Genomic DNA, 24,279 nt, shown 5'->3' with positions numbered 1-24,279 from the left:
GGCCCGTGGCGTGGCCCGGCCCGGCCCGGCCCGGCCCTGCCCTGCCCTGCCCTGCCCTGCTCTGCTCTGCTCTGGCCCACGGCCCCAGCACAGCACAGCACAGCCAGGCCGCGAACTGGGACTGGGACTGGGACGGGCACCAGTGTCTGGGCCTTGTTGGGCACCCACGCCTGGTCCACCTGCCCCTTTCCCTCCCTCGGCCTGTGCTTCCCCACTGCTTGCATCAGTTAATCTCTCCTATTTATTAATTTCCTACACGACTGAGCTGAGATCAAGGGAAACCACAGCTCCCAGTACAGGGCACAGAGCTGTCCGCATTCGACGGGCAGGGCTGAGCCTCAGCTGAGGAGGAAGCCAAGGGCACTGTTCTCCCTCAGCCTCCCTCGTTTTTCCCTCAGCTCCTTCATTCTCCCTTGCTCTCCCTCCACTTCCCCCGTTTTCTCTGTTTCCCCCATTTTCCCTTGTTCTCTCTCATTTGCCCACATTTTTCCCCTCAGTCTCCTTCCATCTCGCTCAGTCTCCTTTACTCTCCCTCAGCCTCCCTCATTTCCCCCCATTTTCCCTTGTTCTCCCTCAGTCTCCCTCATTTTTCCCTCATTCTTTCTCATTCTCCCTCAGCTTCCCCTCATTCTTTCTCATTCTCCCTCAGCTTCCCTCATTTCTGCCTATTTTCCCTTGTTCTCCCTCAGTCTCCCTCATTTTTCCCTCATTCTTCCTCATTCTCCCTCATTTTCCCTCAGTCTCCCTCCATCTCACTCAGTCTCCTTCGTTCTCCCTCAGTCTCCCTCATTTCTCCACATTTTCCCTTGTTCTCCCTCAGTCTCCCTCATTTTTCCCTCATTCTTCCTCATTCTCCCTCATTTTCCCTCAGTCTCCCTCCATCTCACTCAGTCTCCTTCGTTCTCCCTCAGTCTCCCTCATTTCTCCACATTTTCCCTTGTTTTCCCTCAGTCTCCCTCATTTTTCCCTCATTCTTCCTCATTCTCCCTCAGTCACCCTCCACCTCCTTCAGCCTCCTTCGTTCTCTCTCAGCTTCCCTCATTTCTGCCTATTTTCCCTTGTTCTCCCTCAGTCTCCCTCATTTTCCCTCTTTCTTCCTCATTCTCCCTCATTCTCCCTCAGTCTCCATCCGTCTCGCTCAGTCTCCTTCGTTCTCCTTCAGCCTCCTTCATTTCCCACCATTTTCCCTTGTTCTCCCTCAGCCTCATTTTTCCTCCATTCTCCCTCTTTCCCCCTCGCTCTGCCTCATTCTCCCTTAGTCTCTGTCATTCCCCCTTGCTCTCCCGCCATCTCCCCAAATCTCCCTTTATCCCACCACCACACCAACACCGACCCCGAGCTCCTTCCCGGGCCGCAGCGGCCGGCTGGCGGCAGAGCTCCTGCCCACCGCCTGCCTCCGCGCTCCGGCTGCCAGGCCCAGCAGCGTCTTTCCCTCGCAGCGGCTGTGCCGTGATGGAGACCGCAGGGGAAAGGGTTGTTTGCTGCAGGAGTAAATTGGCAGGGGAAACAATATCTCGTTTGCTGGTGTACGGCGGGGAGCATTTGCAATGCAAATGCGGCGAGGGATGCCTTCAGTGAGACGGTGGTTATCAACCACAGGCTCAGCTGTGGGACCGGACCCAGAGGTCACTGTCCTAGCTGAGAAAGGGACTGCTGGCTGCGGCGAAGGCATCATTAAAAGCTGCCCGGCCCTGCAAATGCGGGTTTTCTCAGCACCGCTGCTGACTCGGAGCATGCCATTTGCATCTGAAAAGTGGGTTTTGTTTACATTTTCTTAGAACTCTAAATGACGAGTTATTTCACCCAATTTTGTGAGCAGGGGAATTAACACCGGACTGTCGTTAGGAGTGCCGTTTGTGACTGTTTCTGAGCACATTTTCTTTTGGAAGTAAGGCAGGATTTTTCTTCGTGCAGGTTTCTTGTTTGAAATAGTTTGTTGATCTCTGCAAGGCAGGAGAAAAATGCGTGTTAGCCAATAACATTGTATGTGTGTGTTGCTAACTGATAGCCACAGGCAAGGATTAATCAGTTCCCAAATCATTCTAAACAGCCAGTTTACCTCATCAGCCTGATAGAAGATTTTAGTAAAGCAAAATGCTTAATTGCTTCAGTTAACAAAAGAAAAAAAAAGAAAAAAGAAAAAAAGAAAAAAGAAAAAAAGCCTGTTTTGGATTCTTCTTTTAACTGGCTCTAGTTTTCATTTGGCATGTTTCTGTCTGATGCAGTCCCAAGAGACATCTCCTTGGACAGTCTCTTCTCCATAGAAATAGGGCCTCTTTCTCTGGGAGTTCTCACTGGTATCTTTAATTGTGGACATTATTCCCATGCCCATGACTCTTAGCTCTAAATCTTTTACTTTTACCTCCTAATTCCAATCCTACCTGTTCACTGATAGCCTCATCACAGTCCTTGGTGCTCACATGCTCCCAAGACTGAGTCCTTCCTGGAAATATCTCCATTTTTCTGGTGCTTATGACTCCACTCTTGCTGACTTGAACTTGCTCCTGACACAAGAAATGTTGCTTAGACAAGACCCTGAACTTTTACCTTTTCAGCTCTCTTTCCTGCAAAATTGTCTGTTAACTCTTCTGAAACATCAGTAGGATTTGCTCTGTATTTGAGTTTGCATTGCTGACAATTTCTATATGTGTTTATTTTTCCCCAGCCTTGTCTTATGGTTCTTTTCATGCTTTCCCAAAACTGCTACACCTGGAAGTCCAGGAAAGCTAGAGCACAACACCCAGGTTACCTTCTCACTTCAGCACAGACACCGTATTTCCTCATCCTTTCTTACGTACGCTGGTTTGGACACAAGTCACTCCTCCAGCTTTTCGTTATTCTGTAGCCGAGAGTCAGACAAACTTCCAAGTCAGGAGCTGGAAACCCAGTGTCAGGCACCTCAGCTTTCTGTCTCAAGAGAGAAAAGCATCTCAGAAGGGCAATCCAAAACCTGGCTATTAAACCACACTATAATGAAGAAGTTGGGGTACCACATTCAGAGTAAGCATATCATTATGTTGATGCTTGCCGCAAGCGGCAAAAGCAWCCGACACACTCAGGCTCTGTGTTGGGACAGGTAGCAGGAGCAGATTGAACTTTACTGGGGTATCTTTACACTCAAGTGTGGAAGTATTCTAGGAGAGAAATTCCTGTTACCACCATCAGCTTTACTAGGGCTTCCCTGTTTTGGAGGGTTTCCAGCCCAAGCACTGACCAAACTTAGCCCTGATTTTCTTTTAAAGCTCCAAAGAAATAATCACGGCCAAAGGCAGAAAATTTGCCAGACTCTATGGGAGTGTGTTGGGAGTTTCAGGTGCCTGTTAGTGCTGGGGAAGGTGCAGCCAGCAGTCATTCAGGCTTCTCCAAACTTCTGATTTTGCAGGGACATCTCAAACAAGCTGTCAGTTGAGTGCCTTAGCACCCGAGACAGCCGTGGGCTGAGCTCCTGTTTCTTTATATCTGTTCCAGCAACTTCTGGGTTTTGCAATAAGCGTCTGCAAATCCAATTAACGTCTTTCTTTGTGGCACTGTATGCTGGCAGAGATCCGCTGTGTTGCTGCCATCTACAGTAGGTCCAGTGCCAATGGATAAGAAACAGATCTGATTTGCATATTCAATCATGCAAATCAGACACGACAGCTCTCCTTAATTTTTGTTTGGGCTTTATATTTTTCCTTCCAGAGCCTTGCCTCGGAGATCCTTGTCTTGGGCTGAAAGGTGTGTGTTTCACCCAGCTTGGTCCACAGTAGAGAACTATGCCAGTTCTGTCCCCAGAGGGTCAGGGATGGTGGAAAATAAAGTGGAAAAAGGACTTTGCACTACACTTGTCCCTACATTGGGCAGATAAACCCAGGGATGGCAAAGATTTCTGGGTTGTGTCACCCAGCACAGGGGAATCCACAGCCCTGGAAAGGTACAACACATCCTTTCTCATCCCTGCCAGCACACACCGTGACCGCTTTACGGGCCAAACCTCACTGTTCATGGGGAGCATCAATGAAGGAGACAACAACTGGGGTGTTCACAAGGAAATGAGTCCAAGCACTTTGGAGGGGAAAGTCACGTCATGTGCAAGTTGGGACAGCACAACCCATGCTCAGGCATCCACAGGACACCTTCTGGGGGCGGACTGGCCAGCAGGAACTGAAGCGCGGCAGATCCCACTTCATCTTCTGTAGGGCTCTGACTGGAGGGGAGCAGGCAAGAAACATCAGAACTGATCCTAGAGATGCCTCTCCTCACTCCCACGCTGCTTCCCTCCTCCTTGGCTCTTTCCTCTCTGTGGGAACACACCACTGAGCCTCCCAAACAGTCCCAATTACCATGTAACCCAAGGCCCCCGTACTGCTCACTCAGCAACCTCCAAACAACACCTCTCATCTTGTAGCCCCATAGGCTTAGCATCACCCATTGGGAGGGTTGGCTGACACATCCCCTCTAAGACCCTTGGGTCAGTGTATACGTGTGTGTGTGTGTGTGTGTGCACCTTTGTGTGTACATTATAAACTCAACATCCAGCCGTCTGTCTAGCCCTACACTGTCTTTTCTATCCCCAGAGAAGCAAGCTTGTTTCACTGTTTGTTGTCATTCCGCATTATTTTCTCATTACTATCTCAGCTGCATCTTCCCTGGTGTGTTTGGTGAGCTGGTGCAAAGACATAGATTTTCCTTTGTGGACTGAAGACCGCAAGTTCTGTGGTCAGTCTGTGCTTCGAGTAGCTTGGACTCCCGCCAGCCAGCAGCTCTCCAGCACTTAGAGAGTCTGACAGCGTAGCAAATGGTGATCTTTGTAATAGCCGGTCCCATGGACTTAAAGATTAAGACACAGATCTTACGTTTGAGCAAAGATTCTCAGAAAATGTTGCGCTCCTCCACTGTGTGTCCATATGCAACAAAACGGAGCGGAAGGACCCCTGTGTACTCTTCTGGACTTGTGTCAGTCTCTCCGCTGCTGTCTCTTACCATCTGTAAAATGATTATAATGGTGCTTGACTGCTTTTTGAAAGCACATCTGATGAGCCAGATACTCTGTGGTGTTTCCAAGATGAATATAAGTGCTATTGAAACAAAGAACTGATGATATTTTAAGTAATAAGGGCCAGAGATCTTTTTCCTGGTACTTAACCATGGCTTTGCCAATAATGGTGTCACATCCTTGCTTTCAGCCTGAGAAAACGCTCTGAACCTGAAGTCAAGAAAGGATTCAGATTCCTGAGCGCACCGAGGGGAGCTGGATGCTACTTCAGTTCATGTATTACTGCCTGTGGCCTTTGTCGTCTTTACTCCATGCTACAGGCTCACTGTAGGGCTTGTCTGTGTTGGCTGCTGGGGAGAAAATAGAACAGTTAGGGAAAAAGAGAGAAAACAATTGTGAGTGAGAAGGAATTAGTTCTGCAGTGATGGCTTCTTCTGATGTTGCAGGGCTCCTGGTTTGCTAATCGGCATTGGGATCCCTGCGGGGAAGTGTGTTCGTTTGAATCAGCTGTTAATCCTAGCAATATTTATTCTTCTAAAAATGATTTTGCTTTGCCTGTTCTCTGTTCTCCCCCCCTTCTCCAATTCACACTCCATACTACAGTATTCACAGCACATATTTAACACCAGGATAGTACAGTGAAAGTCCAGATTGTTAATAGCCAGAAACTCTGATTGCCAAAAAGATACTCCTAGCAACTACTAGCTGCATCTGGGAAAAATTACAGACAGCTTGGAAATTCTTTAGTTCCCTTATTAATGAAGGACTTAGTAGAAAAAAACACTGTAATACAGTTTAGCTTAACTAAGTTCTTTTGTGCCTGAGGAAAATCTAAATTATAGTGTACTATAGCTACTGAAAAATGCAAAAGGCTTTTAACGTACAATACCCCTCCACACCAGAAGGAAGGAGGAAAATTTTCTTGGTAAGCGGGAACACAATGAGAATTTATTTTATTCTTTCTGTGTATTTAGCGCTGGTGAAAGGCACCAGATGAATAGTCACAAATACGTCATGTCCCATGCAGATGCAGCATGGGCAGCACAAGCGTCTTCAAACTGCCCCGCTAACGTGCTTCAATTCTGAATGAGAAGGACCAGCTTTCTGGGTGAGAAAGGAGTCTGTCTCTATTCATTCCCTGACCCCTCTGCTCAAGGCTGCTAATGAAGGGGCCTCATTAACACCAAAGGTGAGGTTGGCATTACAATGTAGCTGCTGGTCCACAGCAGCCTGAATTGACACCTATCAACTCGTTTCGCCTGGCTACAGAGCACCCGTCAGATGACGGTACCTTTCTCTGCTACGCTACAGTCAGAGGTCAGATTTGGCCAAGTGATGTAACGGTCTGGGTCATGCCAAACCCACAAGCTGGCTAGACCTGCTGCGAAGAGCATTTCACAGTCTGTGTTTGTCCAATGCTGAACACGAGCTGCTGGCAGAAGGGCAGGCTGAAGAAGATGGATCCAGATGCCTTATGTGCCCGTCGAAGCTAACACAATCACGGTGCAACGGGAGGGAGGGACAGTCACTGCCGAAATTTGTGTCTGCTTTGAATGGGCCTTCTTTTGGTTGATGCCAAAGTCATTGAAAGGTGCTCATGTGCAGGCTCAGAGAGAGGCCACACTTCGACTGATGACTGTCACCCTAGGCAGAATAACCTTTAGGCCACTCAAAAATAGCAGATGGGGGAAAAAATAGCTCCAAAAATTTAGGGTATGATAGGAGGAGATCAGCAGGAGCATCTGACCAGCACCAAAAAGCCTGGTTTGAATTGTTTTCTGGATTGAAAAGAGAGTGAAAAMATTGAATTACTGTCCCAGACAAATACACCGTCTGGGATATAGCCTGTCCATGGCCAAGGCGCTCCCAGTGTCTGGAGTTTCCCAGGGCTCTGGTGTGTAGCAGTGCTGCAGCCATATACTTGTGCTTGTCATGTTCCTGAGCATCCTGAGCCCTGGCTCACATCGTGTGGTGCCTTCTCCTTTTGGGGACTGGTGTTTCCGCTATTTCCAGCCCCAATAGTCCCGCTTGGTAGTTTTCAGAGCAACTGGCTGTTTCTGACACCAGCAGATACCCAGCCTAGTGGTCTGATCCTCTCCACACTCAGAGCAGAATGTGAGGCATCCCAGAGCTGGAGGAGCAGCGTTTCAGCGCCTGTAACRTTAAAATTAATGGCACTTCCTGATTTTTTTGGTTCTGGGTCAGCTGCTCTCAGGACAGACTCCATCAGAACAGCTTAGAGCTTCCTCGTGGCTTTTACCTGTCTCCACAGCAGCTGGAGGTGGGGTTGCAACATATGTAAATGTATGCAAACCAGCTTTAATTTGGCTAGCTCAGGTACAATAGCAGCTGAGATAATCCTGCGTGCTGCAGTATGGGCTACACAAAACTGCCAGTGACTCGGGGAATTGGGCTAGCCTAAGATGCCGAAATTTATACTGCTGCAATTTAATTGCTGTTGACGATGCAGCTACCTGTTTGACAACAGTGTGTCAGATTGCAGCAAAGCCATATCCCGGCGTACCTCAAATGTCTTGGAGCTCAGTTTTGTTGCATAAAGGCCCAGCTGCAGCAATTGCAAGGGAGACAGGTTGGAATATAAAGCAACGTACACATGCAGCAAATACCATTTTAACCAACACGGGGAGAACTGACTTGCGGATCTCTGCAGCTACACTGTGAATTGGCTTCAGTGTGACAGAGAAAAACCTCTCTCTAGGCAGAGCTTTAACAAATTCCTTCCCTTTGTTACTCAGGCATCAGTATAAGGCATGTAATACATGTTCATGAATGAAACCATTATACATACGTTTTTTATGCCATCGGTATTTTAGATAGACGAAGAATACAATCAATTTGGACACATTTCATGCAGTTTTGAAATGCATTATGTAAACATTGCAGATGCAGGGCATTTTCTTTCATTGCCTGTGTATTTTTATATGCTATGAAATCCATTTTAAATATATGCATGAAATGTGTCATGAAACATCTGACATATGTGGAAAACATATTACTGTACCGTATGGGCAGTGTATTAGGTCACTCATGAACAGCTTGAAAACAGCAATCATTTGCATATGGATATATAGCTGCTTATGTTATGATGCCATCATGGGRGAAAAAGGAGTATGTCCCAAGTCCATGTGGGTCACTGGCAACAGCAGTATTGTTGGACTGGTGCTGAATAATGTTTTAAGAAAAAATTTAAATAGCTAGAATGTATTGTGCCTGGAAATTATCACTGATTCATAAGAGGGCAGTTCCTGGGGTCTTGTCTGAAGGTAAGGCACAGTAATCAGGAGTGGAAAATTGTTTTGGTTTATGACCCTTTGCACTATGATATTTTGATCATAAAAAGTTGCCCTTGTTCAAGGGCTTTTCCTGCTGTACCAAGGGTTACGGAGCAGATTCTGTTCTCTCTTTCAAGCATCCACTTAGGACTGGACTGATTCTCTGGGCTGAATCGAGTTAGTCCACATTAGAAGCGGTACAAATGGGATCAGATCCCGTCCTTGATCTCTATGTATATCTTTCTGTCAGGATGGTGAATGTTATTTAATGTTACTTTAGTAAATCTTGGAGTCTGGGATAGGATGATTCACAATGAATGACAAATTCAACTTGTTGCCATTTTTGCTCTGCACAGATTTGCTTTTGATTTCACTTGGCAGTGCTCTGGTGGATGTTAATTCTTGGCAGTACTAGAATAGTAAACAGCAAAATCTCACGTATATTAATTTTTGCATTTTCACATTACAGTTCTTCATTGATTAATTTTTAGATTGGTCCCAGAAAGCACTTAGAGAAATATTACAGTTTGCACTTTATTGGCATTACATGACACTATTCCTGGCTCCAGCCCAGCCAAATATATTCTTAAGTGTAAGCAAGTGCCATTGATACCAATGGAAATATTCATATTCTTAAAATTAAACATATGCTTAACCATTTTAGTGAACAGAGACATCTGGTCTCTTATGGAAGTCCTATCTAAATCAGCAGCATCAGTTGCAGACTGTGAATTTTATAACTCTGCACAACTGAATGTTGCTTTTGGTGAATACTTCAGCATTTGAGATATCTTTGCCTTTTGTTAAATATTTGTGCGTGAAACTAAACGTGCCAGTTCAGAAGAATAACCCAATTCAGTTCAACACTTAAACACATTTTTAGAAAAACATGTTAAGTGTGCTCATGAATTGGGGTCTAAGTGACTGAATGTTCATGGAAACTGTATAAAAAAGGCAGAGAATTGAAATGATGTTCTTAAATGTAATGTGAAGGCATAGAAAATTTAATCCATCAATTTTAGGTATTTTGATAGCAGCCATTACTAGAGAATTGAAGTTATTTGAACCACTTTATCAGATAAATGTGAACTGCTTGTTTTTCTTCCGAAAAGAGCAGTGAAAATGTGTTCCCAAGTGAAACCAAATCATAAGGGTTTATAAAAATGATTGAAAAGATCATTTAAGTTTTTGATGAAAAATCATTTTTGTCAACTTGTATGTTTGGCCGGGTAGCAGCCATGTTTCTCCTTATTCAGAAGCAACTTTTACCCACATCTCCTCTATGCTCATTGGGCAAAACCATCCCTGATTATGTGTGCAGCCACCATGTGAACAGGTACAGAAAGGCACAGGCAGGGGACCTCAAGACCCTGACCACTGCAAACATGATGACAGAGTATTCGCTGAAATGCAGCTTCCAGCTAATAAGGACCTGCTACCTTTCTCTGTCCAGAACAATCATTAACATCTGGAAAATGCTGGCATTTTTTTATGACCCTACAGCTAATTTTGTCCTATATGACATGTGGATAACAAGGATGTAGGTAAAACAGTAACAAAAATTAAACCTCTTCTTTACTAGTAGTTGCAGGGTGGGTGTAACAGAATTGCCAACCCCTGAGTTGCAAATCCTGGGTCAAAACTCAAAAGTAGCACTGAGAATTGAAAGGACGATGTCTAAAGTTAATGACATTTGGGGTTTTTCACTCTGCTTCCTGAGTTTTTCGGCCCTTTGCATTCATGGTTTCAGGATTTTCACTGCAGACCTAAGAGATTAAAACTGAAAAAATCAAAGCTGAATTGATGTTGTTTTAACATGACTCCAGAAATTGGTTCTTTAAATCAATCATAAAGATTGCCAGGCTTGCAATAAAATCCCGAGACTTAGCAGCATTCATTCTGTGTTACAGAACTATGATCTTTCTTGCTCTTTAAGACAGTTAACAAATACAGATCTTTTGCAAAAGGTATAAGAGACTCTCCAGTGAAGCAATTTCTTCTCCTGGCATTGTTAAGAGCAGGGGCTGGGTTATTATTAATTACTCCTGCATTATTAACGCAGGTTCATGAATGTGCAATGTGTTTTACAGATAAATCATTCTGCCTTGAGAAGTTTCCAGTCTGCRGGCCAAATCCTGCAGTGTAAATCTATAACAGCAGGAGGCAACTCAGTGCAGCAGAACAGGTAAGTGTTACTCCTGGATGCTGCAGGACTGGTGTGTTATCAACATTATTTCATTTGTTTTGCAATAGCACCAAATAAACTCAACTGATGCCGTTGCTTCACAACCTCTTTAATCTGGCATCAGTTGAAAGAAGCAGCCTCTCTGTCCTCTTCCTCATTCGTGCTCCCTCTCTTGCCTCTTTTCTTGTGGTTTAGGCAGCCACATGGTGAACCAAATCAGGGAAGTGATCCGAGTTAAAGCTCATCTGGCAAAAATAAGGAAAGGAAAGGTTTAATTTTGATCAGTTCTAACTCAGATCCCAGAGCACGCGGGTTTGCAGCCCTGCCTGCCCTGCCTGTTTTCCTGTTTTCCTTGCTTYGCTGAACAAGCTGTCTGGTTATGCCTGGAGAGGCACACGCATGTCTAAGGGTCCCAATGCAGAAGGCGCTGTCAGAGCTCCCCATGGTCTAGGGGGTTTGAGATGGGGTCACAGTTATCTCTGGCCCTCTGAGGGCTCCCAGCTTTACCAGTCCAGCGTGCTGGTCCATCCCTGCAGGACCTTTTTCAGCTCATAGCAGGAAAGCCCTGGCTCATCTGCTTGACAGCCCCACTTGTTTTATGGGGTATTTTGTCAGCTCTGCAGTGCAATCTGCACCCCACAAGCTGGAACCACGGCTCACTTGCAGGAAGGACAGGGCATCCCCAGCAGCTCGGGGACCTTTTGGAGGTGCCACCCCAGCCTCAGCTAACCCTGTGCAGCTCCGGGGGTGCACGGACCACAGGCACGTCTCAGTGTCAGGGCTGCTTCACTCACTCGGGCTACAGCCCTGCTTGGAGCAGGAGGCCCTGCCTCAGGCGCTGCCGTTCTTTTAAAGCTGCTTTGTAGGTTTCTTTTCTTTTCTCTTTTTTTTCCCCCAGGTTCCCAGGGCTGGGGATTCAGCTTCTGGCTTCATCCAGAAATCCCTGAGGGTTTCAGATCCCCACGAGGCCTCTCAATGTCTTGATCTGCTTGAATAGGCATTTTTAACGCAGCCCTGGCTGTCATCGGGGCCTGTTACAGTCACTCAACTGCAGCAACATTGTTCTCAACGCAGAGGCGCCTGGAACACCTCCCTTATTACCATAAGACACAGGGAATTTTGCCTCTGGGTTTCTCTGCAGTGCATCACACCGGCTGCTTCGCTGGAGATGGCCAATTAGCCCTCCTCGCCCTCGCCCCGGCCTCCTTCCGTTCGTGGCATCTCTCAGCATCCCCTGCTCTCAGGGCTGCTGGAACCTGTCCATCTCCAGCGGGCCCCGGCCGCCCCGGCGGAGGTGAAGGTGACCCCTTTTCCTGTGCCAGGTTCCCTGGCAACGAGGCCTTTCTTTGCTAGCCAGCCTCCTCCACCCCCTGAAGGGGAGAAAGGATATGAAAGCCCTGCTGCACTTTTGAACTTGCTGCCGGCGCGCTCAGTGGCTGTGCAGGGCAGCGCCGATGGAGGGGCTGGACCCAGCGGGGACCCGGTGCAATTGCCCAGAAGTTATTAATAGGCTGCAGAAGAATGTGATGGGCCGGGGGAAGGGGTGCCGCGGGGAGGGACAGAGCAAGAGGGAGCGAAGCGGAGAGGATAAGTGAAAGGGAGATGGGGTGACAGAGGGAGAGGCAAGAGTGATGGCATGTGGGAGAGACAAAGGGGAGAACAGAGAGGAGACAGGCRCCAGCGTGGGGACACAAGGGCAGACAAAGGCTGGGGCACCGAGTCCCCCTTGTCCTGTGTCTTACGCAGACATTTCACCAGTGGCTGTGCAGATGGAGAGGTGGCTGTCCCCTGTGCTGGGGTGGAGCGGGCAGGGGCACTGGGCCTGGGGGTTCAGCCCTTGCACAAGGCAGCCTTGCCCAAAATGAAATATTGCTCGGGGTTCATGAGCCAAACTTGCCATCTAGTGGTTGTGGGGACCATTGCAGAGGGACCCGTAAGGCAGCGGTGGCCACAGGAGGGCCACTGCACGGGCATTGCATGGCRCGCTGTGCAGCACCTTCTCCCACGGGGGAGAAGCCCAAAGTGCTTCTGCTTTTGATTTACTTGCAGATGCCTGAAGAGCCCACAGTTCCCTGGGGTGGCATTACCTGGTTCTGACTGTTGCAGGGAGCCAACCTAGGCAGCTCTGCCAGCCTGCTAGTGCTCTCCAGAGATCGTCCCAGCTGGTTATGGAAGAACACGGACMCCTGGCATGGTCCAACTCATCATGGTAATGCAGCGAGGCTCTGTGAACAGGAGCGTGTCCTATGGCTGGGGGAGCAAATTCATTGTTACCACACTGGGAGGAAAACCTGGAAAGCATTGCTCCGTGGCTGTGGCATGACACCGATCTTTCTCTGGGGCTTTACACCTTCTGTTGCTCTGTTTTTGCAAAGCTCCGCAAACATTTAGCTAATGTATTGGCTCCTTTTCTCACTCTCTGCCGCCAGCCAGACATTTCCATGAGCAGGGAAGTCTCCAAGTTCTATGTGGTCATCAGAGACCATCAGAGTTGGGAGGAACATGGACCACTGGGGGCTGAGGAAGTGGGATGGAGCCACATGGAAACATGAGGTGCAGCAGAGAGGGAAGGGAAGGAAAGGAGAGGAGGGAGGAAACTAGAGCATGGGCTGTGCTTTTGTCTTTTGCAGATTTAGCAGCTCCACGACTTGGTGTGAACCCAGGTGGCGGGTAGAGCACCCCAGGACCCAGGCCAGCAGAGTCTCTTTTGGGCTGTTGCTGTCCTCTGAGCAGAGGAGGATTTATTTTTATAAACAGCCCTCCAAAGATCAGAGAGAGCTTTGGCCACCCTGTCTGAGTGGCTGGCAGATAACAGGGGTTATCGTGCAGTCAGAGGAAAGAAAGGGGCCCAGTGCAAGTTAGTGTCCATAGCTTTAATGCACAGCTCTCCTGAGCAAGACCACATACATCAATAAATAAAATTAATAATAATAATTAGAGCAGCCCCAACAAACCCAGCTGTCACCAGTTTGGCTTCTGTCTTCTCAGCTGTGCCCTTGTCAGCAAGGCGTGCCGCAACTTGACTAATGAAGAAGACACGAAAGAAGCACCATTTCCCTCCCCTTCTTGGTGGGGATCTGCTGGAGGAGGAGATCTTTGGTTCCCTGACACCGGTCTGGGCAGAGTCTTCCAGCCACCTGTGGGCTGCCACCCTGCTTCATGCCCAGCATCATGAGGCCTCAGCTGCTCCCTGACCCATTCACTAGCCAGCTTGCCCTTGTTTGAGGAGCAAGTGCACAGCTGAGGTGTTCCCCACGCAGACGCACGTGTGTGCATCATGCACCCTATGCCTGAGGGATGCTTGAGGGCAAACAGCTCTAGCACTGTTTGTGGGGTTGCTCCAGGGTAACGTAAGGCACTACAACAGGCCAGGAGTCACTGGGCCAATATTCCAGCTTTGGCTTGAACGATGGCATCTCATAGGTGACGTCAAAGTAGATGACCAGAGGGCAGCAGTAGAGGAGGGACATGGCTATCAGCACGTGCCTGGCAAGGAATACAAGATGTGTGAGACGGGGTTAACTCCACTGCCCACCCCTCCTGCACTTTGTCACAGTGTGTGGCCAGCATCATCACCATAAAGTTGGAACCAGTACAGGGTTGAGCTCAGCCAGACTAGACACATGCCAGGCCATCTTTGCCATCAGGATGAATATGCACGGTGCACAGCTGAGACACTGTCCCAACATCATCTACTGCTTTCAAGACACCAGCCCTGTTCAAAGAAACCCTGTTCCCTCTGGTCCTCCATCAGGTCTCTATATCAGGTTGCATGAGGGGGTGGAGGGAGGAATGGATCAGGGGGATATGACACTGACAGGGAAAGATCCCGATCCCCGAGGGCTGCAGGAGCATGAGTCCTGCAGGGTCTGTGCCTACGGGGAGATCCTAGAAGAGCTTGATGAGCACAAGGGATGTCTGGGGCAATTCCACACACAGAGCAGATGATACGACATAGGAGACTTAAACCCCAAACAAAACCACTTTCCACCTCTCCTGGCCTAACCCAATGACCTTGGGTATCTTGACACCACAACCCAGTCATGCCAGTGATTTGTGTGGATGAATTTGAGATGCGCTTTGTGTGTAGCACTTAGAGCAACAGTTGGTCAGGCACTGAAATGTCTTGCTTAAGCAAATCACTGTCTTTCGGTTTGGTTATTAAAATAACTCAAATCACATCTCTTGTGACACAGCTTCCTGAGAGCAAATGCAGCCTTTTGAAAGCAAGATGCTTAACTGGAGTGACTTTAGACCAATTTGGCTTGCAAAACACCCTTTGGTTGGTGCCGAGGAGGTAAGGGATATTAAGCAGTGATTAGGTCCAAATCCTTGGGCTGGTGTCAGGGTGAGGAACGGCATCAGTGGTCACAGAGGAAAGGRGGAGAGGACTGGGCAGGGATGCAGCTGCTCCTTTGTCAAGTACCATGGCCCTCCAGCCATCCCTCCTTAGCTGTGGCCCTTCCACTCCTCAAACAGCTGAGCAGGGCTTCCTGCCTCTCCGCTGCAGCCCTTACCAGAAGCTGTGGAAGTAGGGGAAGTTGATCGCCTGCCAGAGGCCACAGAGCCACTTGTCACCTATCCAGCTGGTGATGGCCAGTGCCCACCACATGACCATGGCTGCRGCCATCCGGTGAACCCGCTTGTCGTTGCATCTGGAAGACATGAGTGGAGAGGGAGCGGGATATTGTGTTAGAAGGAAAGTGAGTTTTCAAGAGGGCCTGTGAGTTCCCGTCTGCTAATGTTAGTGCAACAGGGCAAAACCCAGTGAGTTTCTACTGCAGAGGATTCAAAGGACCACAAAGATTGGAGAAGTGTGGCTGTGTGGCAGGGGCCCTTGGTTCTTTCCCTGGGCCAGGATGATGTTAAGAGATGCTGAGGCCCCTCCTGCCTTTCTCCCCAAATCRTAGTGGGTTCCTCCCAACCCCACATTGGTCTCCAGAGCCCGCATAAGGGGAAGGAGCTGCAGAGATAGCAGCTGGGGAGAAGACGCACTTGTCCCATGGATTGTCCCCATGCTGAAAGACACCTGGGCCAGGTAGCCTTCTCATATCCCACTGCCCACAGTCCTGCCTGTGCCCGTTCCCTGATCCCTCCCAGGCTACCCCAACTCTTAGCAGAGCAGATGACCCAACATGTGGCTGATGAAACCCTGGGCTCCATTCAGTGCTGTGTACAGACTCACTGCCATGTTGTGAGCATGCCAGGATCTGCAGATAACTCCTCCCAGACCCCTTCTTACTTTTTCAGCTCTTTCCATGTCAGGTAAAGCATGTGGAAGGCAATGCAGTTGAGCACATAGGCATTGAAGGCCGGTTTGATGAAGGACATGAAGGTACTGACCACGGTGGTGACACCGCTCAACCAGAAGAAATGCTTCCTAAAGGGAAGACAGAGTTGGCAGTGAGTATCCGTGCCCCAGGGATTCACAGTAGTGCAGGGCATGGATGGGAGAGGTCCTGCTCATTGCCTGGGAGAGGCAAGCCATTTCCACTACTTCCTGTTTGTTTGCACATGGCTGATCTCAGCCTCTGCGGTAGTCCTGGCTGGAAGGCAGGGGTAGTTGTTCCCTTTTTCTCAAGCACTGAGCAGGAAAATCCTTTGCCGAAGGCCTCCCAGTGAGTCCATGACAGAGCTGGGCACTTTTATGGTGGTGCCAGAGAACGGTGTGGCAATGGGAGCTTTGCGCAAGGAAGGACTGCAAAGCAAGAGCCCCAGCAGTGGCCTGCAGGGGTTTCAGCATTGCAAACATGCAGATTTGGGCTGACTGAACAACAATAGGGCTTAAAGAGGCCTTTCACATGCAAATCCCTTCCCAGGTCCCTTCCCCACTCCCTGCCTCCCCAGCCMTGTCTCCACAGTGAACTCCTGGTGACCTCCTCTTTGGCATGGGAAGAGCTGACTTGGAGCAGGCCTTTGCAAGGCTCCTAGCTGGGCTGGCTCAGAGAGGTCTGGTGAGCCTGCCAGGGTGTGAGCATCCTCTGAGCAAAGCCCTGCTGGGTTCCTGTTTCTGCTGCTTTGTGCTCATCCAGTCTCCCCATATTTTGTGCTGAGCTCCTCTGGCCCAGACAGTCCCCCTGCAAACAATCTTTGCAACGTGGGAGAGTTAAGCTGGGCCAGCTTATCCTAGGGAAAACCCCATCAGCCTTCAGGGAAAGCTCTCTATGAATGGCAGGGGACGCTGTGACAATTTGACAGCACAGGTAATTGAATGTTGGTGCTCAGGAACATTTAATTTCCTACTCTGTGTGAAGCCCCCAGTTCCTGCACTTCCCCAGATGGTTCTGTGCTCTTCCTAAGGGCTAGCAGGACTTCCAGTCCCTCTGCAAATTTGCACAGACAGGAGCAGTCCACATGTTCCTGACATGGCAAACCCCAGGCTTATCCACTCCAGCCACACCACCTGCAAGAAACAATGTGCCCAAATCTCTGACTTTGAAATTCTCCATGCCAAATTTCTTGATAAGCTTTGCAAAGACAGGCAGCCCCAGCCGACAGGAGCTCAGCAGGGCCCTCCCCAGAGGGAGAGTTTCTTACTCTTCCTCCGTCAGCACATCTAGCGCTGAGTGATGGAGAGTTTGGCCCCAGAGCAAACTGCAGTAACCTCATGGCTGAYCCCTTGCAGGGCAGCTGGCTGAGTTAGGGGAAACTGTGGGTCACATGCATCAGTGTCAACGTCCCATCCCTCCCCTTGCTGCCTGCAACCACATGTCTCTCTGAGTCATACCTGTTCTTGATGCACCTGGGGAAGTAAGCCGTTGGGTACCAAAAGGAATATGCCACAGCCAATGTCCAGAGGATGGAGAGTTCATCCAGGAGCTGTCCCACGTAGCTCAGGGTCATGTGAAAGTACGTTGAGAAGATACCTGCAAGGAGCAAGGCAGGTTGTGTCAGCAAAAGTTCTGTCATAACCCAAGCCCATCTTGCCTGGGATGCTCTTGGGGGTGATTTCTGAGGACATGCCATTCCTCAAGGGCAGGGCACAGACCTTGGAGTTAATGGAGACTTGAGTGAGCCAGTCCACAGAGCACCACAGAGATATACCAGGCTGGGAGCTGTGCAGCCACAGCCAGTGGGAATCATGAGCTGCAGGACTTTGTACAGACATGGAGTCCTGGTTCCCACCCCAGCCTGTCCCTGTGCTTTGGCCACTAAGAACCAGTCTCCAGAGCCAAAGATATTGCAGATGAACAGCTGGGTACTCTGGCAACCAGTTTGGTCTTCTCACAACCTTGGCACCCACCTACACAGAGGAGCAGGGCAGAGACGAAATACAAGGGCAAGGCACGCTGCTGGCAGTACTGCCGGTTCAGGTAGAGTAGGGCAGGAGAAAGGATAAAGAAGCTTACATTGCTGATCTGAAAAACAAGAGGCACATTCAGCTTATTGCATGATCTTGGACAAGTCCCATCCCAACTTGTGCCTCAGTATCTCTCTCTGCAAAGAGGCTACTGATCTCTAGTGGAAATCATCACATGGAGGCAGGCATTACTCTTGGCACGGGAGGAAGAGCAGAGGCATTTTTCAAGGCTAGAACTGGAAGGACAGCTATCGCTGTGGCAGCAAGGGCTGCAGGGAGCTGCACTCTCCATGCAAGCAGTCTCTCAGGCCAGCAAGTCCAAGGTAAGACAGCGTGCCCCCTTCAGGTGATGGTTTATCTTTGGCTTTTGCACTTAAGCAAATCACCAAAGCTCTTCTGTTTGCAACCATCTTCCTCTCCTGTCATGGTAGGCCTGCCAAAAACTCCCTGGCTGACTTCTGCCACAAGGGGCTGGGTGAGCACAAGGAGCAAGGCAACCGCAGCAAACCACAGTCAGGAAAACCATCGTTAACTGGGAGTGGGTGCTGTGGAGAGGAGCAAGACAAGTAGGACAGTCGTAGGTGGGGACTGGATGGAGGTGACGTCCTGTAGCGTCACATGCAAAGCCATCTGGCCTGRAAGGGCAGGTACTCTGGACACTAGTAATTACATGAAGTCATAAAGTCTTTTAAGCATACTTTGCAAATGAATGCAGTGAAATTATCCTGCACTGTTTTCCAACTCGACAGAACTACTTCATTGACAGACTTTGGTTTGTCTGGGGTGAGGAGGGGATTGTACTGGAGCTTGGCCTGTTGCTGCTGCCTGAGCCCAGTCGCTGCTGCCAGACAGTTCTCTGGGTCTTTGTTCGGGCAGTGCAGAATGACCTGCTAAAATGCCATTTGGCAAACTACCAGGATAACTTTTATCTCCCCCTGACAATCGTTTTCCTTTCATCTTCCAGCTAGGTACTAAATGAGGGCCCAAACCTGGGATCTGACCTCCACAGCTGGAATCTCACCCCTCAGCAGACCTTTCCATACATGAAACAACTGCAAAATCAAAGCTCAGCTTGTGAGCTCCCACGGGATCTAAGCTTATGGTAACAGGGCTTCAAATCACAGGGGTGTTGTCATAGATATGAAACACACCCTCTCATATTCCAGAGGGAAACACAAATTATGCTTAATGTAATGCCTCTATTCCCTTTAATACCCAGAGATTAATCTTGAACTTCACCAAGGTTTCCACGAAAAAACTTGATTCTCATATTAACAACAATTCTCAGGCCAAGTGTATTGGTTTTCTATAGGTGCTTAGAGCCAAATCCAGGCATATTTCTTTTCCACCTGTTGAAAGGGAAGTGCTGGTCCTACTCATGTACTCAGGGTCAAACAGTTCAGGAGCAATTGAAACAATTGAGAAAACAAACCATGTATTAAAGTAGCAACTTTGTTGCAAACATTTATTTTCCTGTAAAATAGTTAAAAGAAGTTTTTGGAAAACCAGGAGGGATCTCAAGCAGAGGAGAAGTGCTCACAGGAAAGGCAACAACATGCAAGTGCCAGCATGCATGTCAAAAGTGAAGAAATGCAGGAGTCTGAGATTGCATATAGAGAGATCTGAATCCCTGCTGCACTGGGCATTGCCACAGTGCCATTAATTACATGATAGCAACGTTATCACTTCATTAATTCAGTATGAGAAAGATCAGATATCAGAGGGGAGGGATAATCAGGGGAACAGCACCAACAGAAACGCAGAGATTGCAGAGCGAATCCAGGCAGAGCAGCCAAACTCAGAGCTTAAGGGCTGAGCCGCTACAAAACCGCATCTATGAGGGGACTTCACCACTCATTGGATCCAAGCCCTGATTTTGCAAGTGCTGTGTTAAATCATCCCTTTAGCACGYGGCAAGCTCCATGTCAAATGTGTTTGGGAGGGTTTTGCTCCCAGTACACCCATTAGGAAGCTCTGCAGAATCTCTGCTTGGTCTTAGCCCTCCGGCTTCTGCTTATACCTGGCTGGGCCGTGCTGACCAGGAGACACCAGCTCCCTCTGCCCAGGATTTCCAGGAGATGAGAGAGCGGTGATGGAGCCAAGGTACAAACTGATCTGCGAGAGCAACTCAGCCCTGTGTGTTCCCACCATGTGAGCTCATGACAATGTCTCACTTCTAACAAGCAGGACTTATTGTTCTAGGTCCCCTAACGAAGCCTGCCTATCCCAGCATTTGCTTCTTTTGCTAGGAAAAAAACAAGGCATGGCTCTAATCCTGGTGCATTAGCAGGAGCATGGGAAAGGCTCCAGGGCTTGTGCAACTCAGCACTTTGCAGGCTAAGATGGAAAGAGAGACCTGCAGAGAACCTATCCATCCATGACAAGGTGAGAACAGGCCTCTGATATGGATTTGGACAGGAGATGCTGGTTTACAGAGCTCTACTTGGATGTGTTAGCACAATGACTGCGGAATAGCAGCCCAGGCACAATGTGGGTTCTTACTCAATAGAAATACTTTCTGCAGTTAAAGGAGATTTCTAAAAGCCTCATTGGCCTGGATTGTATTCATTCACTTGAAGGCCAGTGAACCAGATTCAGCTGACATGAGAGCCCCAGGGCCAAATACAGAAGCGAATATCTCAGAGGCTATCCCAACCTGTATAGCAAGTTCCTAATGGCCAGACCTGTGTAGCAGAAGATGAGGCTGCACGTCATGACATCGCAACACCATGCCAGTGCTTTGGGGCAGGAAACAGCTGTTTGTGTAGTGTTTGATAAGTGCTGGACAAGGAGCTGCCCTGTTCCCGTGCRGGAATTTCTGAGCATGTGAGCAAGTGATGTGCCTGTGATGCAGCAGGGTTCCTGAGCCCGTGCAGAYGGCCAGGGCACACACCGTGACTCCAGTGCAGTGTGAAAGTGAGTGCTTGGCTGGGCAGATGTGGCTAATCTGCGCTTGCAGTTGAGCTTATCTCCACTGATCAATGGACGTGTTGGGGAGTTCTGGATAGACAGAGCTACTAGTGCTTTGCCAGAGAGACTGCTGAGGATCTAGATGTCATTACCAGCATCCTGATCACTCATTTCAGGAAAGAAATGAGGGCAGAAAGACAGGCCCCTGACTGATGACCCTGTAGCACAACACTGTTCTACGAACAGCCAGAAGACAATAAATTTCTGGGTCCCTGAGTCACTATAAATAGTTATCGCTTTGCTGCTGAACTGCACCACCATGAACCACCATGTATTAATTATTAGGTACTTAAGGATATTGTTTATATTCTCTGCTCATACCCTTGCTGTTCATTTCTAATAAAAAGCATCCATCCCAAGCCAGGCTGAGAGCGAGTGCAGCTGGCACAGAGCACATTGCTACTGCTGGCACAAAACTACTCAACTCCAGCCTCGGGCAGTGTTGGGAGGAAGACACTGAAGAGGATGCTCCATTAGGAAGCCCTGCTGACATAGTGGCGCAGGAGCCTGGGGATGAGCTGGCTGGATTCCCAGCTAGTCTAAAACTTTGGCAAACTGGTGCTGAAGCCAATATTGATATAATAATCCTAGTCAGGCCAACAAGATAGGACTCATAAAGTTTGCCACAGAGAGGAGGCAATCTGCATATGGGTAACAAATGGAGGAGAGAAGAGAAGACCAGAAATGTTGGGCTCACATCTGAAATACTGTCCTGAGGCCAGTCCAGATCTGCAGTTTAGAAATCTGTGCCTCAAAGTGACCTAGTCAGCTAAGAGTCAATGTTTAATGGAAATTAGAGACCTTTGGTCCTAGGGAAGGTAGTTAAGCATCTGGCTATGCCAACTGGTGTCTAGCAGCGTGACACAGCCAAGTTAGATGTGTAAGAGCTTTTGGAAAGCTCCTAAGACACTTCTTGGTGTGTTAAGGATGCTAAACCCCTTTGAGAGTCTGGGTGTAAATCAGGATCCTGGTAAAAATGGGGTCTCAGCTCCAAGGAAATATGCTGCCTATGTACCAAAATAGGAGATTAGGCAAATATATGCCCAGAATACATTCTGATTAAAGAGAGTAACTTTCAGACTTCCTGTGCATTGTGGAAATCAGCCTCTCTCCATTGTTGCCAGTGAGACTCCAAACCACAGAGGCATTTGATGTCTCCAGCTACATTTGAGATACTGATCCACACAGAAGTAATTTCAGTACCTCCTTGCCAGTTCTACCTTGCTCTGGGGCTCTGAGCCCATCCAGCAGGGAGACATGGCCAGTAAATGGGCAACAGCACAACAGGTTTGGTTGAATGCCAGAGGGAAGCAGGATTTGGTCTGGACCAGCATCAGGCATGCTGCTCTCGTGTGTGGCTGCCTGCCATCAGGAGCACACATCCTCTCCTGAGCAGGACAGCTAATTTTGGCCAAGTGCCCTTCTCAAATAACTAAATACAGCCCAAGCATCCCTTCTCCAAGACTCTGGCAGGGTGATTAAAGCCAGTGAGCTGCAGGATTTGGGTGAGGGAATTATTGTTATTATGGGCAATTTATTAAAAGCAGCTTTAAAAAAAAAAAAMAAAACGGAAGAGACATTTCCATGAGAAACAAGAACTTCCAGTGTTAGACGGTAGTTGCTAAAAGTCATAAACAAGACCTTTGGAAGGGTTGTAAATCCACATGCCTCATGACTTTGCCAACCCTTAACGGCATTAAGGTAGAAGAACGCACTTGCAGAGACAGGCTATCTACCGAGTCCTCTGCAGACAGATGCAGATGGTTCTGGCCACACTCGAGCCAGGAGGCTGTGCTCAAGGGACTGGAGCTGGATGGAGTCTGAGTTGCAAAGTGGATCGTACGAGGTGAAAATAGTTCACGCATCAACTTTCCTCTTTTTTGAGTTCCAGATTCCCAACCTGCCCGACACAGTTCATGCAAGTGTTGTCTCTAGTTTTGCCACTCCTGTACGTTTTGCTGGAATATATGAGCCCTGCGAGGGACTTACCCCAGTTGGCAGGAGAGCTGCAGGACTGGTATAACAGGATCTCACAAATCTGGGCTAAGGAGCACTGCCAGGGTTTTCTTAGTGGGAACTTAGCCCTACACGTGCCAAAAGTATCCTTGACCCTAGCTAGTTTTGTGAGCAACTGGCCGTTGTAAGCAATAAAAGTCCCATGATTTACCTGAAACTCAGAAAACGTTCCCCATGCAAACACCCTCAAGCACCAGGAAGTTCAAAGAAATGAGCAGGAAGAGAGAAAACAAGGTTGTTCAGTCTCTTATCTCCCGAAAGCAGCTCCTGGGTGCCAGGAGCCGGCTGCCTTGGTGCCCCAGCCTGCCCTTTGGATGCGCCCGCACTCACAGTATTGTAGTACTCCGCAATGATCGTCGAGTGCTCAAAGTTGCCTTCACACCAGTCGACTTCTGAGCTCAGGTAGGAAAATATGCTCGGCATCGTTGGGCTGCCTTTGCAAAAGGGAGAGAAACGGGTTAGTTATGCACCYGGGGAAGGCATGTGCTGCACACCCAAGGAAAACGCGGTCTGCCTGCCTTCATGCCCCGTGCACACACACGCACACTTGTGTTGCACCAGCCTGTTCCAGCGCAACATCCTTACCCTGCTATGAAAGGCTTGTCCTCTTCCCAGCGCACATAGTATTGCCGAATATTTCCTCTTCGCTCCCCCACGAGTCGGGAGTGACAAATCACCCCAGGAAATGTTCTTGAACTCTGAACCTGGGAACAGTTGCCACAGCCCCGTCCAGCRCATTAATGTCCCTCTTTGGGGGTCATCGCTGCCGTAAGATGTTTCTCCATTTCAACCCTGTCCCTCTCACCGCGTCTTTTCCTTTCCCTTCACTTTCTTTATGACTCAGATTCTTCTGCAGAAGGGACTTCCCTGTTCTCTGAGGGCTGTGAGCTACCTTTTGGGAGTGGACAGTTGCTCTGGGTTTACTGCTCATTGGCTCTGTTCTTGTTAGTCTTTTCTTAGCATCCTCCTGAAGGCTGGTGCTTGCCTTATGCTTGGCCCTGGAGCATCAACGTGGAAATGGTGTTACTGGAGGCCTGGGGGAATGGAGCAGAGCTATGGGGAYGCGGCTCTCCGCTAGCAGGGATGTCACCTCAAATGCATCTCCCGTGCAAACCCTGTTCTAGTGCCCCAGCAAAAGCTTCACGTATCGATTGGGATCTGCACTGCCAGATCCCCTGACCTGGTGTCTAATGGTGGCAGAAGCTGCATTTACAGGTGGGATATGAAAAGAATCTAACCTTTTCTCTTTGTTTTTCTTCCCAGTGCCAAAGACTCCTCTCTCCTCAACTTGAACATCATTTCATAGCCCTTTTATTCCTTTCAAAAAGTAAAAATTACAGCCAAGTCCCTTAGTTGGCATATGTTGTCTCAAATCCATGAAACTGTGGAGCTATCCTAGAGGCTGACAGACAGCTAAAGAGATGGATCCAATCTTTGGATAGACAGCTAAAGAGATGGATCCAGTTTCTAAAAATGCCATCCATCCCCTAGCAGCTGGGTACTTGGTACTCAAGAGCCACAGAAAATCCCTGAAGCTGAG

At 48.7% G+C, this 24,279-nt stretch overlaps 2 protein-coding genes across 2 annotated transcripts in view; both read right to left on the bottom strand.

The window, feature by feature from the left end:
• Nucleotides 1-12,957, bottom strand: part of MLLT1 (MLLT1, super elongation complex subunit) — a 45,672-nt gene extending 32,715 nt beyond the window's left edge. Inside the window, exons 1-2 of the mRNA XM_026078652.1 lie at nt 12,870-12,957; nt 5,259-5,325 (exon numbers count right to left, since the gene is read on the bottom strand). Coding sequence (XP_025934437.1) covers nt 5,259-5,325; nt 12,870-12,957 — 155 coding nt within the window. The remainder of the gene's footprint in view (nt 1-5,258; nt 5,326-12,869) is intronic.
• Nucleotides 12,958-13,770: 813 nt separating this feature from the next.
• LOC112972300 (alkaline ceramidase 1-like) lies at nt 13,771-23,162 on the bottom strand. The gene is given in 7 exon segments (XM_026078650.1): nt 13,771-13,939; nt 14,971-15,108; nt 15,696-15,833; nt 17,181-17,319; nt 17,697-17,844; nt 17,847-17,911; nt 23,066-23,162. Coding segments are annotated over 7 exon segments (894 nt in total).
• Nucleotides 23,163-24,279: the final 1,117 nt, after the last annotated feature.

Source organism: Apteryx rowi, unplaced genomic scaffold (assembly GCF_003343035.1).
Source record: "Apteryx rowi isolate R43461 unplaced genomic scaffold, aptRow1 scaffold_482, whole genome shotgun sequence".
Classification (NCBI taxonomy): Eukaryota; Metazoa; Chordata; class Aves; order Apterygiformes; family Apterygidae; genus Apteryx; species Apteryx rowi.
This window is presented reverse-complemented; position numbering and strand designations above follow the sequence as displayed.